The sequence below is a fragment of the Pezoporus wallicus genome, unplaced genomic scaffold, assembly GCF_028554395.1.
Source record: "Pezoporus wallicus isolate ANWC-B61680 ecotype Strahan unplaced genomic scaffold, APGP_CSIRO_Pwel_v1 contig_6484, whole genome shotgun sequence".
Lineage (NCBI taxonomy): Eukaryota > Metazoa > Chordata > Aves > Psittaciformes > Psittacidae > Pezoporus > Pezoporus wallicus.
Genome location: NW_026638903.1, coordinates 1612982 through 1631580, shown reverse-complemented (window position 1 = coordinate 1631580; position 18599 = coordinate 1612982). Strand labels below are relative to the sequence as shown.

Here is an 18599-nt window from a genome sequence, read left to right as displayed (position 1 = left end):
GGGTGAAGTTATAATTTTATATAGAATCATAGGTTGGAAAGGACCTTAAGACTATCTAGTTACACCCCCCCTGCCATGGGCAGGGACACCTCACGCTAAACCATGTCACCCAACACTCTGTCCAATCTGGCCTTGAACACCTCCAGGGATGGAGCATTCACAACTTCTGTGGGGAACCTGTTCCAATGCCTCACCACCTTCACAGTAAAGAACTTCCTTATATGTAACCTGAACTTCCCCTGTTGAGGTTTTAAACCTGATTCCTCCCCTTGTTCTGTTGCTACAGTCCCTAATGAAGAGTCTCTCCCCAGCATCCCTATAGGCCCCCTTCAGACACTGGAAGGCTGCTATGAGGTCTCCATGCAGCTTCTCTTCTCCAGGCTGAACAGCCCCAACTTTATCAGCACGTGTGTTTACATTAACATTCACATAAAAGAAAGAGTACGTACCAAAAGCTGCTTTAATTCAGGATGTGTTACTATGTCCTTATGGATAGTCATAACTAATGACAATTGAAATGTGAATAGGAAAAAATGCACATAACATTTTTACTTCATACACATTAGCATCAAACACAGGATTCTTAAGCTGTATTTACCATCTCCTCAGAGAGTGCCTTGGTGTACTTTTTACCCATCTTTTTCTTCATGGTAAGGGAAATGGCTCTCATCTTCTTACCCAGACTTCCTCCATTATTTGCTGCTTTAGCTTGTACTCCTTCTCCAGCATCACTTATAGTCTCCAGCTCAGATATCTGATTTGAAATGAAAAAGTAAGCAACAACTCATCATGAAAATGAAATTCAGTCTAGTAGAATAGGAATTACAGGGGAATATTGACAAAAGTTAGTCATAGCCATTTTCCTGGGGAATCAATGTGCCTAAACAGGTTTGCAACACAGCACTGTATGTGTGAATGACAGAAAGAAAATATATTTTATGATAGAAGATGTTGTTTCCCATTGGTCATTGTCCTTAATCCAAATAACAATTGAAAGGATTTTTGCTGGGGTCTTGAAAACAGAAACGGCACATCTGTGGGTTGCATACACATGCCAGTTACCTTGGGCATCACCAACCTAAGTGCACTTTTGTCTCTTTAAAATATTGTTTCTAATCTTCACATCAAAGTGCCAAAGTTTAGGTTTGATTCTCTTGTTCATGTCAGCAAGGACTCGATCACCCAGACAGATCCAGGTGCACAAGCAAACTTCTCACCAGCGTGAAATTCACACAATAGTTCCCCATGGTTTTGCATAGCTGTCGTGGAAAAGAGAACTGAAGAAAGTAAAAGTTTGTTTTATACAGACCTCAGCTGAATCATCTGTCTTCGATATCGAGTGATTCCTGAAACGGTCAAAGCTGCCAAAGCTGCTTGTGCGCTGTGAAAAAAAAGAAGACAAACCTTGACTCACGGATGGCATTTTGATTTGTTATCGAGACTTAAATACAACTGTCAAGTCACCTGTTTGTGTTAAAAATTCCTCCCAGGTCAGTGGACCGTGGGTGGCTACATTCAGCTAGAAACAGACTAGGAGGTCACTATAGGGGGAAAAAAAAAAGACTGTGTAGCCAGAAGCAATGAAAAGAAAAACAATACTGCTTCTAAAACTAATTAGGTACAGTATGAGTTCCTCTACATCAGTTTCACATTACTTACACAGAGGTATCTATGAGTTACTTCTAGGTAAGACAGCTATTTATAAGCTTAAAAAAGGTGTTTCCATAAATATTATACAAGCTATGGAGCTGGTAATGGTGGTTTAAACTGTGGCAATTTATACAGTTTACTTTCACAGCTGGGGAGAGTGTTTATGGTTCTTTACTAACAGGAATCAGCAGCAACTGCCAAGTATTATGAATATATTTATCCAAAGTGCATACATTGTGGAGCAAGTAAGTAACAGGATAATCAGGCAGGCCTCATGTTTTCCTTCCCAGTCCTCCAATTCCTGATTTTTAAACATAAATAGATACAATTTTTCCCTGTGCCACAGCTTTGCTCAACATAAGAAAGGCTGCACCACCTGGGCTGTGCATTAAGCGACTGTGAATGGATTGCTTTTAACTCACTTTTTTCCTTTCTGCACATAGATATGTGATACGGGAAGGGGGGGAAGTGGCACAGCAGATTTTTGTGAGAAAGATCACACAGAAATGCCTGCCAGACATGTCCAGGCAGAGCTGTCTGACACTACGCTGGCCAGGGTGCAAAACCGCATAACATTGGCATTGATGGCAAGTCATAAGTCCCTGTAAGCATGGTCCTAATAACAGCCAGAATTTGAACATTTATCCACTCTACAGTGTCTTTAAGAGCTTGTTTCTGTATCTTCACCAATACTCAGAGCTAAATCCAGAGCAACTCCTTTTTTTCTTACAAATTTTTCACTCTTCCCTACTAAATGAAATTCTATTAATGCAGTTTCAGAGTTCTTGAGCACAGTTTACTGTTATATAGTATGCAATATCGTCACAGTAGATTTCTGAGCATTCAAAATCCCCTCTGGAGAAAACAACCTCACTGAACTAAATAGAAAAGCACAGAATAAATACATCCTTAATGAGTTAATAAGTGATTTCAAACTGCTTGACTGCAGGTTTTCCTCTATTTATTCATCTATTTGCCTTGCTCACATGATTTCATCCAAATCAGTTCCTTGCTCTATTGCTTTCTTCCTGACCCCCTCCCCCCCCCCCGCCAGCCGTATGAGCCATCTTTTCATCTCCCCTCCTCCAGGCTCCTAAAATACCCATTGTACCCCCTTCCCCTGACATCTCCAGCTACCTCCTTTCACTCTCCATCTGGGAATGCCACAGGCTTCAAATGGACCTGAAAGCTCCTGGCTCTGCTCTACCAGTACAGCTTTCCATTCTTCTCCACCAGGCAAGAATTTCCATGAGGTAGCCTCAGATGCAGCTGAGGTAATAAAAGAGGAAAAGACCGGTTTAATAGCCAGACCCATTGCTTGCCTTTGCATTGCAAACACACTTAATGCTGGCATGAGCCTGCCTCCGGAGAAGCTAAGGTGAAAACCCTCGGTGATGGTAAGACAAGCAGAACTGCTCAAATACCAAGCACTGTGGGGAACACGGCCCTTGCTACACCCATCCTCCTGTTCCCTACCCAGGTGGCAGGGTCAGTAACGCTGCTGGAGTGCTGTCCTCTGGACAGCTGGAAAACCAATGACCTGCTTGAGCCAAGATCTAAGTAATGATTTCAGCTGCTGGCAAGTTTCTGTGTGCTGGTGCAGCCCTGTTCCTGTTGTGCCCACAGCTACCAAGCTGCTGATGCTGCTTGGTCTCCTTAAGCTCTTCCTTCTTGGCAGCAGTTAGTTCTCTGTGGGGCTCATCAGTAAGTGCCAGGCTCCACAGGGTGGTAAGATGGCATTCAGGCTTCACAACCATGATCTTAAGGAAGGAGTTCATCAAAATGATGCCAGCCACGAGAAGCATGCACATGCCTCTCCTGTGTATTTCCACCCAGGAAGGACTTCGCGTTATTCTGTCCCTGTTCACAAATCATAAGGTTTCTACCCATATTAGTGCATTTATCTCTTACACACAGTCACTTTTAAACTAAAAACAGTTTGCAGAGGAAAAAAAAGACCAAGAAAAGCTATGGGAAGCCATGTGAAAATACTTTGTCCTAAAATCTCCATTGGAGAAGAAAAAAATTATCAGCCTCTGGAACAACTGAAAATAAAAGCTCCTTGCTGTTTCATTTTGCTGTTTTCTCACACTTACTTATTAACCAGGTCCTCCTCCCAAGAAAGAAAAGAAATCTTAGTCTGGGCAAAGCAGTGGGAGATGCCTGAGCACAGCTACGTGGAATAGGAACGATGGAATTTTGGGTCCATGTTCTAAGCACTGCAGTTGAAGAGAAAAAGAATTTTTATTTCTTTATTTTTTTAAACTGCATTTTTGGGCATATCCAACCTGAAAAATATTTCTAGGCAAAGGTTATTTGAAGAAGCTGGCCCAGATTTGTGAATATTTTTGACAAGTAAAATGACATTTACTATCCACTGAGGGGAAGTGGAAGGGGAGGAAGAAAAGAAAAAAAATCACACAGCTCTTGTCTAATTGTTTGTAATCTCCCAGAAAATCTCTGTTGGCTAAACACTGTGGTTTGTTTGTTTGTTTTTACCTTGCGAAACTGAAAAGGACAACTTGGATTGTGAACTTTATTTTATCTAAAATTCCCATAAAAAACTTCGCTATTAAGTAGATGAACAATATCCTGTGACAAGGGGTTAGCTCAATAGTATGATATAAAAACACAGCCCCAAGGATTATGGTTCTATTAGGCAGGATTAACACCTTTCACTGGCTTGTCAAGTCAGCCAAATGTGCCCTGCAGCATGGAGCGGGAGGGACAGAAAGAGTGATGCTGGGATTCACAGCAATATTAGGAAAGTATAAAACAATCTCACACAGTGATCTCTAAACACACGCTGACCTTTCTGTTGCATTCAATCACTTCAAGATGTCTATTAGGAATAGCTGTATATTAAACTGCAGAAGTGCTGCAAATACTTTAAAAGGAACAAGAGGAAAAACATTGTTTATTGTTGGTCTTACCTATAAACAGCTTGAGCACAGGGAAATCAGTTATTCTTTTTCGACCCTTGAAACAACCTTATATCCTACATGTGCAGAAGCCGTGGGCTATTTTGTAGTGTACTTCACTGTTGCTTCATCCCTATTAAATATTAATAAGGGTTACAGGATGATTTCCACTATTCTAGATAATGGTCTTGTTGCACTAGAGAGCACTAAATAGGGCTGCTTCAGCAATTCTTTATACTAACTTTTTCCATTAAGTAATCAATAGCTACCACCTTTTAAAAATATATTCAACCCCATTATACTGATAACAAAAAGCAGATTTAGGAGCTTTGGGCTGCACAGAGAACAGAACTATTACTTTCTGTAGTGTCAGTCACTGCATTAGTGTCAGGGAACACCTACTTTGTGAAGATACGGACAGGCCTTATTTCCAGGTGAAGGGAAGCTTTTAAAGTAAATGCAAAGCTACTAAGAGAAAATATGCTATTGACTTTTGATACTGGGATTCAGTGTCCTATAAAGTTAAGTGATTTTTCTGGCTGGATTCATGCAAGAGCTACCAATGGATACGTTAAGCAAATACAGATTTGCTCAGTAAAATATAATGGAAGAATGGGCAGGGGAGAAACTCTTCTATTTTCCCCCACAAAGACTGATCAGATAATTACTACAAATCAATGCATTAACTTTGATCCCTTCCCCTTCGATACACCAAATTAAGATAATAAAAATATCATACATATTTTTCCAGCATTGTTTATATCCTTCTTCCGTCTTTTTCTATATCTTCAATTCCCCCAAATCCATGAACTTTAAATTATCATTTTCAAGTGGTAAGTGCTATGTAATTGCTGTTGATTTTAATTTGGACAGTCTATAGTCGGTGATCTGGTTTGTCTGTAAATAGGCTATCATTTTCCCCAGAAAATGGTATGGCATACAAGTAGAAAATAAAGAAGAGGTTCTGCAATCCTTGTCTTTCTATTATAAAACTTCCTTCTTTGTAGGGCATAACATAGAAGAAGTCAGTTAGTTCCTATGATAAATTAGTCAGAGCTTCTCCATGTCTAAAGACAATGTTTGAGCCAAAGCTGACAGCAGTTAGCATGCTAAATAATCATTATGGGTGAAATTAATCTCATATTTTCCTGCTCAGAGATTTGGTTCCCTGCTGTGAGAAATTCTGGCCCATTATGTTTTGCTTCAAGTCCTATTCAAAACAGCTTTTAAGTCCAGCATGATGCAATGGCTTTGTACTGACCCTCTTGCACAAGTTAATCTCTTCAAATTCCTCTATGCATTCTCATTTTCAGCTTCCATTCATCCTTTGACTACTCAGACCATGTAAGCTTTATAGAGGCAAATGTGGTCACTGGGAGTAGAAAAGGGGAGTTCAGCACGTTGCCCAATTTCCTTGCCTGCCCCAGACACTTATTTTTCCTTCTCTCCTTGGAAGAAACCACAGCAGCTCCCAAGAGGACAGTCTGTGCTTGCTGCTTTGATCAATGGAGATAAGTGGAGCTCAAGATCGGATTCATTTCTTCTGTTCTCTGATGCTTCTACTCCCCTCAGATAGAGGAGACTACTCTGAGAATGAAGTAAAGAGCTACCAAAGCAGGGATGAATATTGTGAGTCCTGTAGCTTATCTTGCATGAATAATCAAAGAAACTGTCTCCTACTTTCCCAGAAGGCAGGATAGCAATTTTTAGTTTTGGGATGATCCATGAAAAAACATAAGAAAGCCTCCCTCACTTCTGTATAAAGAATGAGAATTTGCATACTAGATTCAGTAACTCACCAAAGATTAATGAAAAAGGCAAAAAACCAGAAGACATCATGACCTCTGTACCTCAGGGATTTTTTTCCTATTTACACATTAGTTATACATATAGAACTTCTGACCACTAACCAAGATATTAATATAATTTTACAGCCCACACGAAACATGGCCTAAAAACCTTGCACTTCACCAGTCAAAAGCAATAAAAAAGATACAGCTTGTTCTTGCTAACTCAAATAGGGCAATCTACTGAAATGGCATTTTTAACTGGCTTAAAAATGACTCTATAAAAGACTGGTTGTTATCGTGGTCTGCTATTCAGTAACTACATGGAGGTGGGGAGAAAGGGGAGCAAAGTGGTCTTTGAGCATAACTGCCACCATGAAGCCTCAGAGCAAGCACCCTAATTTTAATGACGGAAAATAACTGGAAAAGAAAAGCTGCGCAAAATAACGGGTTAATCATACTTAACACTCCTCCAGGTCAACAAACTTCACTCTCCAAAGTAAACAGTAAGCAGCTGTTATATCAGTACCTCTACCTGGTACCAGGCTTGGTCTCTCAAGCCTGAAGCAATGCTGACACGAAGCGCATAGTTCTCGATAACCCAGCTAGCACGTCAGAGTTTCCACCAGAAACTCACTTCTTGACTGCTTTCAAAAGGCACCTCGCAGAGGGTACACACCGACGCAGCTGATGAGAAGCGGGAAGCTACCGTTCATGAAGTTAAATGAGGGTGAGGTGGTTTGCAAGGTCTGTAAGCCTTCCTCAGGAAGGGGCAAGCCACATAGGAAGTCTGAGCAAAGAGGCAATTTCATCTGGCAAAAATTGTGCTGTGTTGATTAAACAAGTTTGTGAGGAACTAAATAAAGAAGCCATTTAAGAAGTGTAGATGTTAACACTAAGAAAGCTTTTTAAAATGGAGTGGTGCAAAATGTCGAAGGGGGGAGGAAGCTGATTCCTTTTTCTTTAAATGCACATTGACCCTGAATTTTAAGCACCATCGTTCCTGCCCAGTTGCTGCAGAGCACTTTCAGTTCCCAGTGAGAAAAGTCACTCCAAGTGTTCCTCTGGCAGTCTGTCCAATTCTGGGAGTGTGCATGCAGGTATCTGCAATAATTATGTAATTAAGACTTTATTATTTATATGACATTTAATTAAAAGTGACTTTCAGTGGCACACAAAACCATGAGCAGAAAATGACTTTTAAAGAAGGTTAAGGATGTGTGACAAACTCAGAGGAGTTATGAACATGACAGTTAAGGACTTGGCATGATGTGCACTTTTACCTCTCTGGTATTTTTTTTACCCTTCACTTACACATGGGCAGAAACATCGAGGAACAAGCCTGGAAACCCACCCTCTACAGAACCATAACTGCAGCAAAGGGGAGTGCTGAGTGAGTAAAGACTGCTTAAACACAACGTAAGCATTGAAGGCTTTGATCTTTAATCCCTTAAATACCAACATCTTTCCTCTCCTGAAACTTTCTTCTCTCCAAACGGTGCATTCACAGATGAATTCTCATATTTGAAAAAAGAATCGCCTTGTTTCAGTTTAAGTAATTTCCCTGATTCCTTATACAGCACAATTTTATTAATGTTGCGTGTTATCAAGGTTGCAGGGTTCAGCAGGATTTCTTGAGAAATTACTGACACATGTGCTTGCAGGCTTTTAAGTGAAAACAAAAATATAGATATGTCCAAAGTTGAGCTGAGAATCAAGTAGCCCCGAAGGGGCTCAGGTTTTAAAGAGAACCCATGTCTGCCTAGCACACATGGAACGGGGCAGCTAGTGTACTCCCCCAGCAGAGGTGGGAATGTGATTATCATGAATGCTTCCATGAGAGAGCAGAACTGGTGATAAGGAGCCTGCTGCCTCATCGTGCTATACATAGACTGAGCACAGAACAGCACGGCAACACACAGCATGCCTGAGGGCTTTCCTGTTCCTTTCGGCAACCCTGAGAAGTGGCCACAGCTGCCAACTGCAGCACACTTGCCTGCTTGTTGCAGCAGGGGGTAGGCAGAAAATAGTCCTCCCTGCTTAGAGCCTCTGAGACTCCACCATTGTACCACAGCCATACAAGATCATTTTCAAGTGGTTATTTCAGTGGCAGCAAAAGCATCCTTGCCTATCTTATGCTTCTTTCACGTGTGACATGGGAGCTGGTCCTGCTCCCGAGGAGTCACCGAGAATGAAAAGCAGCTTCTGCATTCCTTACTAGGGAGAGGTACATTTTCAGTGGAAGGTGTTCCTTCAAATGACCTTCCAGAGGCAAACAAGATTGAAAAGTAACCTTGAAGTCATGGTTAAATCTGACTGTTCCAAAGGCTCCTTTGGTTTTTCTGAAGAGTAAGCAAACTTGAGTAAACCCTTGTACAAGTTTTACTGCCGTCCTGCAGTCTTATCCTTGACAACAGGTAATGACCAACAATAAGCTAATTCTAAGAAACTTGGGGGAGGGGGGAGTAAAAGAGAGTGAGTTTTTATTACTTTTAAATGAGTGTTTGATACATCATGTTGGTTCCCCTGATTAATGTTCACAGCAAACTCAGCCACTGGAGTTGTAATGTTTCTGCAAGCTTCCCTACAGCAAAGCTTAGCCATTAATTCAGTGGCATATGTCAGCTCAGCAGAGCAAGGTCACTCTTCTCTTTCAAGGGGAACCTTTTTAGAAATAATAAAACTGACAGAAAGTTCTTTTTTGCATGCTTTATGTCACCTGAGGTTGAGTGCTGCAGTTAATATCACACAGCTTATAAACATTCCCATCTTCAGCAGTCTCCAACCCACCGGGCTCTTGGAACCTCAACTTTTTTTTTAAAGTAATATAGTGACATCTTTATGTGGGGCAGATATACAGTGTGTAATCCTAAATGAGTAAAACATGAGTAAAATAATGAACAAATCTTTTCTTAGGCTTTTTAGAGGAGAAATTCTGGAAGGCACTAAGAGACTGCTGAGACTGCAGTATGCATTTAGGTTGTTAGTGCTTAGAGAAAAAGATGTAGGATTAGGGACTTTGTCTCCATGGATGCTTGAACCTTTAGCTAAAAGGAAGAACATTTTAAAATGCTGTTGATCCACCTTGTTTCTATCTCACTGTTAACTGTTCCTGTGGGCTGAAAATCTGTATAGGCTTGCAGCGTGAAGAGAACACAAAGATAATTGATCTATTTATGGAATAATTTTGAACTTGTAAGTAAATAAAGATGTGCTAGTCATCTGTTATGATAACTAATTGTGACTGGAACTTATTTATTGGGATACAAATATTACAGAGCATGGTAAACAAACTAACTAGCTGAAGAATAAGATCCAAACAATAGGCCAATTTTTCCCTCCTCATTATCTCCCTTCAGACATCCTGACTACACTTGATTGATGAAACCATAGTGAGATTAGCTGAAATTGCCTTAATGGAGACGCACTACAGCAGAGAAGCAAAATTCAGCGCAGTATTTGTCATCAGTCACTGTGAATTTTCATGTTTCATCAAATATATATGTCAATTTTTTAACATTATTTTTATATTGGTAAAAAAAAACCCCAAACTATACTCATTACAGTGGTTTAACTTTTGAGTCCTTTAAAATGGTGAGCAGTGTCACCATTTTTTCCCCCTCATGTACCCTCCCTTGTCAGAAGGCTGAGTTGCAGTATTGTCTAACTGCCATCCATGGGCCAAAATTATCCTTATTTTCCAGTTGAAGAAAGCACACTGGCACTTCATTGCAGCCTCACAGGTTTAAAAAACTGGACATGCTTGAACAAGATGTGCTTGGAAATCTAAAATATGCTCCTTGGGAATCTGGATTTATAAAATAAATTCTGTAAGCTTTTTGTTTCAGACCAGTATGGAAGCTGAAAGAATGTTCCCAGCTCAGGGTTTCCTTGTGATTTAGCACTGTGTGCTTCCTAGCGCAGAAATGATGATGTGTTAGATTCTGCTTTTTCTTTGTAGCAGGATTTCTATAACTGTAATCCTAGGAAAAACTTATCTACTTGTCTGAAGACAAAATAGCATCCTGATTCTGTTGTGGTCACTTTCATACCAGAAATTAATTAATATAATCACAGCTCACTGGGAGTACTGGGCACAGCAAATGGTACTAGTCTGGCATGGGCATATCAATTCCCCTCTTTCTGTTTGATTACCTCTGTGGCATGGGTTTATTGTGATCACAGCTCAGTGGAAAACTACAGTTTCATCTCGTGGAAAACAAATGTACTAGATCCTTGAGCTGTGTTTTCATTTTGACTCATGGCAAAATTGAGACTGAGCTTTTCACCCCTCTCCTGCTCCCACAACCTCTGTGAAATTCAGGCATAGTTGAGGCACAGAGGCACAGAGAGCAGTGAGGGCTTTTAGGTGTTCTTTGAACCTGAAATTCAAGTCCATACTCCAAATTGTACTCAAATCTGGCCTATCACTACAAAGGGGATTGTGCCAGCTTCAAGGTTTTAAACTTTCATGAACGTGTAGGAACACATTGCCTCTTCCCATTCCTTCAGATAGTAACTAAAATCTCAAACACATAGTTTTCAAACATTTTACCACAATTCCCAAGAGACAATTAATCAAGCAAATATAAGCTCTGTTATAGAAACAGGAATAAAATCATGGTAACATCCCAGTACACAATATCAGAAGAGCTTTGTACTGCTGAATGCCTGCTCTACCATCATCAGTCATTTCATATACCCTCTACACAGGCTCTGAGTTGCTCATCCATCAGTGAAGCACGCCCCCCTTCCAGCTCTGTGAAGTGGTTTTTTGACTTAACATCTGATCTTAAAAAAGGAGACTGATGGGCAGAACTATAACAGAAAAACAGGCAACTGAAAGCAACTCATGAGTGGTAAAGCTCAGCATCTGCTTTGCACAGGTGAAGGCAGCAGAGTCGAGCTGAATGAGCTCACTCAGCTGTCTTGGCCACTTTGTCATCTCATCTTCACACATCTGCTTTTGGCTGTGCTGTTGCTAAGTGAAGCTGATTTCTTTATCTCAGAGCTGCAGGCTGTCAGTGACAAAGCTCCATCTCTGTCTCAAACATAATGGTAGAAGGAAGGCATGAAACTACACCATAGCTTTTCTATGTTTTCTGGCTGAATAGCATTTCTCCAGTGATTCTCTTCTCCCTGAAAAAGCCACAGGAAACACTGCAGAAAAACCTAATGCCAAGTACTCAAGTATTCCAGTAACCTTACGTCGCACTTGCCTTTCAACACACCTTGAAGAACAGCAAACCTACCGCACTTTCTGAATAAGGTCAGCATAACGAAGTAGGGGAACTTGCTATAGTTCTTAAGGAAGCAACCATTCAGCATCCAATGGAAATCAAGTACAGGAGCATGAGGTTACTTGGCTTTTCTTGTGAAGATAATAAATAAGATGAAGACATAAAGGAGTAGGAAAGGGACTAAAACTCCATCCAGAAGCCATATTGGTGCAAAACAGTAGGTGGATCACTAGGTCTTCCCAGAGATTTTCCAGCCTTAGTGCTGGGTGATGGTTAGACGTGACAGACCCTTTGCTGCTGACATTCAGCTTACCAGAAAGATGCCAGTAGATGTTATGACTGGCAATTAAGCAGCCTGAAGACTGTGTACAGAGGAATTTTTTACCCAGCTTTCTGTGTGTTCATGGAATAAACCAAAGAGGTATGGGAAAAAAAGTGGCAGTACAACATATAATATGTATAGTCAAATAAGCAGCTTCCCTAAAGCAGTTAAAAACCTCAAGATTTTTTTCTAGCATGGAATTTTAGCCTCAATTTGAGGAAGAAAAAAAGTAAGAACATGCTCTTGCATGCACTGTAGGTGGAATAAGATGTAAAAAGCTAGAATGGTAAGAGCAGACAGGTACATAGGGTAGATTTCAGTTGGAAAAACATAGGTTTTTCCTATTCATCTTCCTACGGAATATCAACACATGAACAACACACCTTCACCTGATACACAAACCAAAGTTTTTCATAAGGATGGCTTAAAGGACATATGACTTGCTAAATATTGAGAACATATATAATGTGCAGCCTGGTGCCAAGCAGCAAAATGTCTAGCAAAAACACTGACATTGCTAATTTGTGTAAGGGAGTATAACTGTTTCTAACAACTGAAGTAACTCTGCTGTCTCTGTTGCAAGCTTTCAGAAGATAAAGGTTAAAGGATATTGTGATTACAGAGGCCCAGAAGACTTAAACTTTTTCCTTTTCTGGAGTGGGTATTGCCAGGGGTTTCTGCCCACACATCAAGGGGATGATTCTTCTGGCTGAAGTGTTTGTAGCCACCCACGAATCGCTTATATAAGGTTGCCAACGATGACTTTGTAACAACATCATTCTGGATTTATGCTATGACACAAATTACTAGAAGAGTGTTGAAACTTACAGAAAACTGTACGCCACATCCTCTGCCTTTTCTGCCCATATACAGCTATTGCTTTTTTCCAGCAATGACAGGTATCATGAGCAATGTTCAGCTTGGGGTATTTTGGGTTTCCTAGAGACACAATATTGAAGTAAGTCAACTGGTCTATGAAACTAATTAAAGTATTAGAAGGCAACTAATTCTGATTTATGTCACCTTTGTAACTGTGCTACAGTATTTACCAGAGAGCACAGTTATAAATTATGTGGTTGACAGTCCAGTTTCTAAAAATGGCTGGATAAGGTGGCTCAGACTTACTTCTTGAAATGCTCTTGCTTGCTTAGGAACACAAACATAGAACCAAACCAGATTTGATACTCTTAAGAAAAATTAATATTAATGGGAAAATATTCTCTTCAGGAAATTTGCTCTCAGTTGTTTTTAAATGTTCTGCTATTACGAACTTAAGCCTAGTGAAGGAAAACCAAGACAGGGAAGAAACAAGAAATTACTGAATTATGCACAAAGTTGGTGAAAATTTTAAATGGGCTGTAGTCAAGTGAACACACAAAATAAGCCAGGACTGGACCAGGCCACAGATGTTGTTTTTTTTCCTTTGGCACACAAGCTAGTGAAGAGTTGTGTGAGCCCTCAGTAAGCATGTGTGTTGATATGAACATCAAAATGTGGAGTCTGGTCATCTTAATCAGCCTCCTGGCAAGTGGCATGAGAGAAATGGCTGCTCTTTCCCCACAAAGACTCTGGACCCTTACTTTCTGGTGAGAAAAAAAAATTCCTCATATTTCAAGACCTTACTACAAACGATCTGCTAACATATATGGGAAGACACAAAGAACTTTCTAAAACTGCTTTTGAAAAAAAAAAAAAATTGTCTGATGATCAAGAAGCAAGATAGTAATATAAATGAAGAAAAAAATCCCCAAACCACCAGAGGTAAGAGGAAAAGTAATACGATTGTAGAGCCTTCCACTCTCACAAGAAAAGTAACCCAAGGTTAACTCTAACCTTGTTCTAGTTTCTAGGTTTTTATGAAGCCTGAGGGAGACAGGGAACACCTTCTGAAGTGTCACCTGCAATCCCCTTTTTCCCTGTCTACACATACATGCTTATTACAAGTATCATTTTTTTTCTTTCTCTGAACCTTCCCTGATAAAGGCCCACAGGTATTTCAACTATAAACCAGGTCCTTTACTTCCTAGGTATTGTCATCCACTTTTGCTTATTTAACACAGTTCAAATGAATTTTGACAAATGCCTTTCTTCAAGAGGCAATGCAGTAAAGACCTTTAATGACAGAACTATGTGTCATCTTTGCCTATAAGCATAAATTTGCACAGCGGGCAGTACGGTGAAAACAGCTTATCATCAACTCATCACATCTCATCATTGTTAGAATGAAATGCAAATGGAAACCAACATCACTTCAGTCATGGTCCTGAAAATTAACATCTGTGATTTTAGCAGTGGTTCATTGATTATGCACTCAGAATTTCAGTGGGAAAGAAAAGAATATAAAACTTGCTATTTTCAGAACTCTACCGGTCTTTACCTTTGAAATAAAATTAAAACCCTCAGCTTTCCTTACTCAAGGATAAATCCTAGTTAATATCCATTAACACTGAGCAATCTTTTCACTGCAGATCTTGTCCTGCAGAAGATCTAATTATGTCTTGATTCTTTTTTTTGGTGTTTAGGTTTGCTTTACCTATTTTCTATTTTCTTTTCTTTAATAAGTGTTCCCCATTGGAGAGTCACAAGCCACTGTTTAAGAAAAAAATTGCTTACAACATATGTCTACACCACAGGCTCCAAAAAGTTAGGCAAGCAATAAACTTTACTCAGATGACAAACCCCACTGAAGTCAAGGGGGTCACTGCTAATTAATTCGTTTTCAGAATCAGGATCAGGCCTCCTGTGAAGAATATATAAAAAAGGGGAAACCTGGCATCAAGTCTATGGCAAAAAATGTATGTTGATGTACATGGAGGCAGGGTTTCATCTAAAGCTTATGAAAAGGAAAATGACTGGTATAAAATAGTATTAGGGAACAAAGTTGCACACTAAAATATTTCCTCCTATTGGATTTACAACTGTGTCCTCATAACCCTGAAAAGAAATAATAGTTTATCATCTAAGTAAGTGAATATTGATTTAATTAGAAGCTTGGACATATTTTTGCCTAAACAGAATGCACATGCATTGACCCTGAGTTGTCTTACCAGGAGTAAGACGATTTTCAAGCACCAAGCACATTTGGAAGCAGAATAAGGAAACAAAACCGTCTCAAACCTTTAGCATAAACATAGATCAGCTGTCATGTAGAATAATGACACAAGACTTCCTTCAGTCAAGCCAGATAAAATGGCACGAAGTCATCTTTTCTTCAGCTTGAAGTAAAGCCAAGAATTATCAAGTAGTTCTCAAGTTTGCTGTGTCCGGAGGAATTTGAGAGAGAGAGAAAGGAATAGACTCTGCCCAGCAGTTTACCTCCTGTGAAGTGGACAAGACAATGTGGTGATATTTTACAGATTATTTGCACCTTCCATTGTCATCTGCACCTGGTCAAATGTGTAAAACAGTACAAAGCGGAGTGGAGAAAAAATGCTTTAAGGGTGTTTTATTTGTATGGTGCCAGGCTACGACAGAAGAACAGATACTGAATAATTTCTTCGAATGTTCTTTTTTTTTTTTTTTACGATCTTTGTAAATTTGCTTCATACCACTCCCCATACACTTATCTGTAACTTCATGAGGGCCAAAGAGGCTAACATCCAGCTGATTTTAGGGGTCTTTCTTTCATCCTCTGAGTCAACTGTTCTCCTCCCCAGCTCTCTTAAGGAGTGGTGGTGCAGACTGCACAAACTCATAGCTGAAACGCATCTAGTAAAAGCATCCTTGCCCTCACTTGCTATAGTACTCTCCTGCTTTGCAACTAAAACACCAGCAGTGCATGAGACACGTGCTCTCCCTGAAATGAGCTGACTCCAGCCATCAGCATGACCACAAACCTCAGGGCCAGGTGCAAGACCTAGTTTGCTTGAACTCACCTACCTACAAATAACGCTGCAGCTTAGAACAGCTACACCATATAGACCAAGTCATGTCTAGTCTGGCCCGAAAAAAAAGGGGCAGTTGTGGACTGAAAGGAAGAACTGAGAGGAAGCTGCCTCTTGGAGGATGCCCCGAGGGAAGGTGCATAGGATCTGATGTGATAGAAAGTCACTTAAGGCCCTGGATAGACAGGTAGATTAGATTAGATAGGCTTGAAATAGAGAGGTTAGCCCATCACTTGGCTGAATTTCTTCAATATTAAGCACGGTATTTTTAAGCCTTAGGAATTTTCCTTTATATAGAAAATTTTCTGAAAGTGTTTCTCCCACATTTCTCTCCCCATTTTGTCTGGGGTGAAACTGGGTGTAGATTTCTTTTTCCTAAAAATGAATGTTTATTTCCATAGTTTACATACAATGCATTCAGTAGCTATATGCATATCCATGCATACACAACAGCTGCCAGATATGCTAAGAAGTTATTAGCATGACTGTGGCTCTACAGAAATCCTGCTATACAACAACATTATTATTTCATGGCATAGTATCAACATTTTCATAGCAGATGCCGAGAGGTGTAAGATGCTACTTTTTGCCCGGGTAGCACCGAATGCATCTGCACAAGTTCCTTAAGCGTCGCAGTAATAAATAAAGTAAAATAAATGCATTGCACATAGAGAACTGGCAGTTCGATACTGAAAATCTGTATTATTCCTGCACTGGTCATTTATTTGCACACCACTACAAGAGGCATTATATAGGGAGAGCAAATTGCCACATGAAGGGTTTTAACACCAGCCTTGAATTGTACTCCTTCATAGAATCTTTATCAAAAGGCATAACTGGATATTGATATTCTTCACATTAGAAAGTAATACACCCAAATGGATTAAGAAAAAATTTGGTGAAACAGTTGAATTAATGCACAGAAGTTCATACAATTGTGATAAAGACAACTGGTCACTGTGGCTAAGAATCAGTTACTTGAACAGATCTTCATGGTGTTCTCTTTGAGGGCCTAAGGTTGCAAAACTGATTTTCGCTTAACGTCAGGCCACACAGCTCTCCCGTAGGTCATGTGTCAGTCCTGCATGGATGTGTTGGAGACACTGAGACATCTAAGGTGCCTAAAAGCAAGGTGAGGTAACCCAAGACCTCCACAGTGACAACGGCATTCTGCTTCGCAAGTATGAGGAGGTACCTGTGCAGAGCAGGGGCAGCCAGGAAGTGATCTAGGGAAGTCACTTGTGAAATCCTGTAACTTCTGGTAGGAGGTAAGGGCCTGTGCCCCATGTTACCCCATTCTGTATTAAGCAACTTAAGCATTTTAGTTGCTTCCATGTTTCAAAACATGCTACAACAATCTAAGATTTCTATTCTGTACAACATGGGGTTGTCTCCCTCCATGCCCTTTTTGTGAATAGCACATTCAACAAGAGCATTCTCATGGAAAGTTTACAAAATTTTTTGCAAAAGTGGGACTGCTGTAGGTGAATTGTCTCAAAGCACATTACTGAGGCAGAAAGACATCCTGAGACACTTCACCAATGCCTTTCCATTTTTGTGAACAGTTACAATAAGATAAAGCAGCACAGCAAAGTCAGTGGGTTTGACACTCAGTCAAGTGGTTAGACTTTATGTCTCCTTTATACATATGGTGAATGAAACCCATGACATGATATATACATACATATATATACACACACATATATATATATTTGAGAAGCCACAGTGCCATAACATGGAGTGCATTCATGAATGAATAACTGTGTAGAAAAAAATCTAAAAAAATGGAAATCAGCCTGTTGAGGAATATCTTACTTTGGAAGAAGAGAGTAACCAAAACTGGCTTTTAAAAATATTAAACAGACAGGAAAATAAAGCTCATCCACAGTGTCTCCTGGTCATTTCTTGCTTAACCTGTAGTGTAATTAGAGATTAATTATAGTCCTTCTTTGACATTAAAAGGCAGTATTATGATTGAACAGAAGAAAATACATACCATACAACCCAGTGAAATGATTAAGAAAAAATCTGTGCAAAAACGGATTCAAGATTCTTTCAAATACATGGACAAATGTAGTCTAAAACTGCAAGTACAATACTCAGAAGCCAATGCTATGTAAAAACAGAAGACATTCCTGCTGGAATAGTGTCTGCAATAATCTTTCAGGATCCAGAAGTCACTAAGTGAGGTGTATTTCCAAACAATGAGAAGATGGGTCTGTAAACTAGGAGACACTGAGTTACTGAAAACAGAGATATACTATAAAGTTTTTCTAATCTCTTAGTTAAATTTTCAGCATTGATGAATTGAAGTAGAGGCAGATACTGAAGTGCTCAGGTCCAGCTGTAGCCATTTCTCTTCAGGCTTGCAATACACTTACAAAAGTCATTTTGCACCCAATCCACGGTCTGAAAATCAATTTCTAGCACAGGACACATCCTTATGCACCTTGCAAAACTCTCACTCTCTTTTTGCAATTCCAGATTGTGGAAAGTGTCCAGTGTAGCCCATTGGCAATTTATTCAGAATATTTCTTTCAGGCTAAAAGTATAACCATTCCCAGAAAAGTCAAGATGACAAACACTGATTGCCAAGTACCCTCTCCTCCTTTGATTATGGTGATGCAAAAGCAAATTAATATAAGGAACAAATTTAATAGCATTTATAATTCCTTACCAATTCTCACACTGTTTCTTGGGACATCATCAGTTTATCATAGATGAAAGGGAGAGAGGGAATTTTTGTGAGCCCCTTTGTTAAAAACCTGATGCAGAGCACATGACAGTAGACAAAG

The 18599-nt window shown here is 39.8% G+C and overlaps 1 protein-coding gene across 3 annotated transcripts in view; it reads right to left on the bottom strand.

Moving 5' to 3' along the window:
- The window catches only part of SAMSN1 (SAM domain, SH3 domain and nuclear localization signals 1), a 155440-nt gene that overhangs the window by 17097 nt on the left and 119744 nt on the right, over positions 1 to 18599 (bottom strand). For 2 of the 3 annotated variants that reach the window (XM_057413025.1, XM_057413024.1), the window contains 2 exons: positions 1310 to 1381; positions 599 to 754 (listed from right to left, as the gene is read on the bottom strand). In XM_057413025.1, coding sequence (XP_057269008.1) covers positions 599 to 754; positions 1310 to 1381 — 228 coding nt within the window. The remainder of the gene's footprint in view (positions 1 to 598; positions 755 to 1309; positions 1382 to 18599) is intronic. The other variant, XM_057413026.1, reaches the window with a different exon arrangement.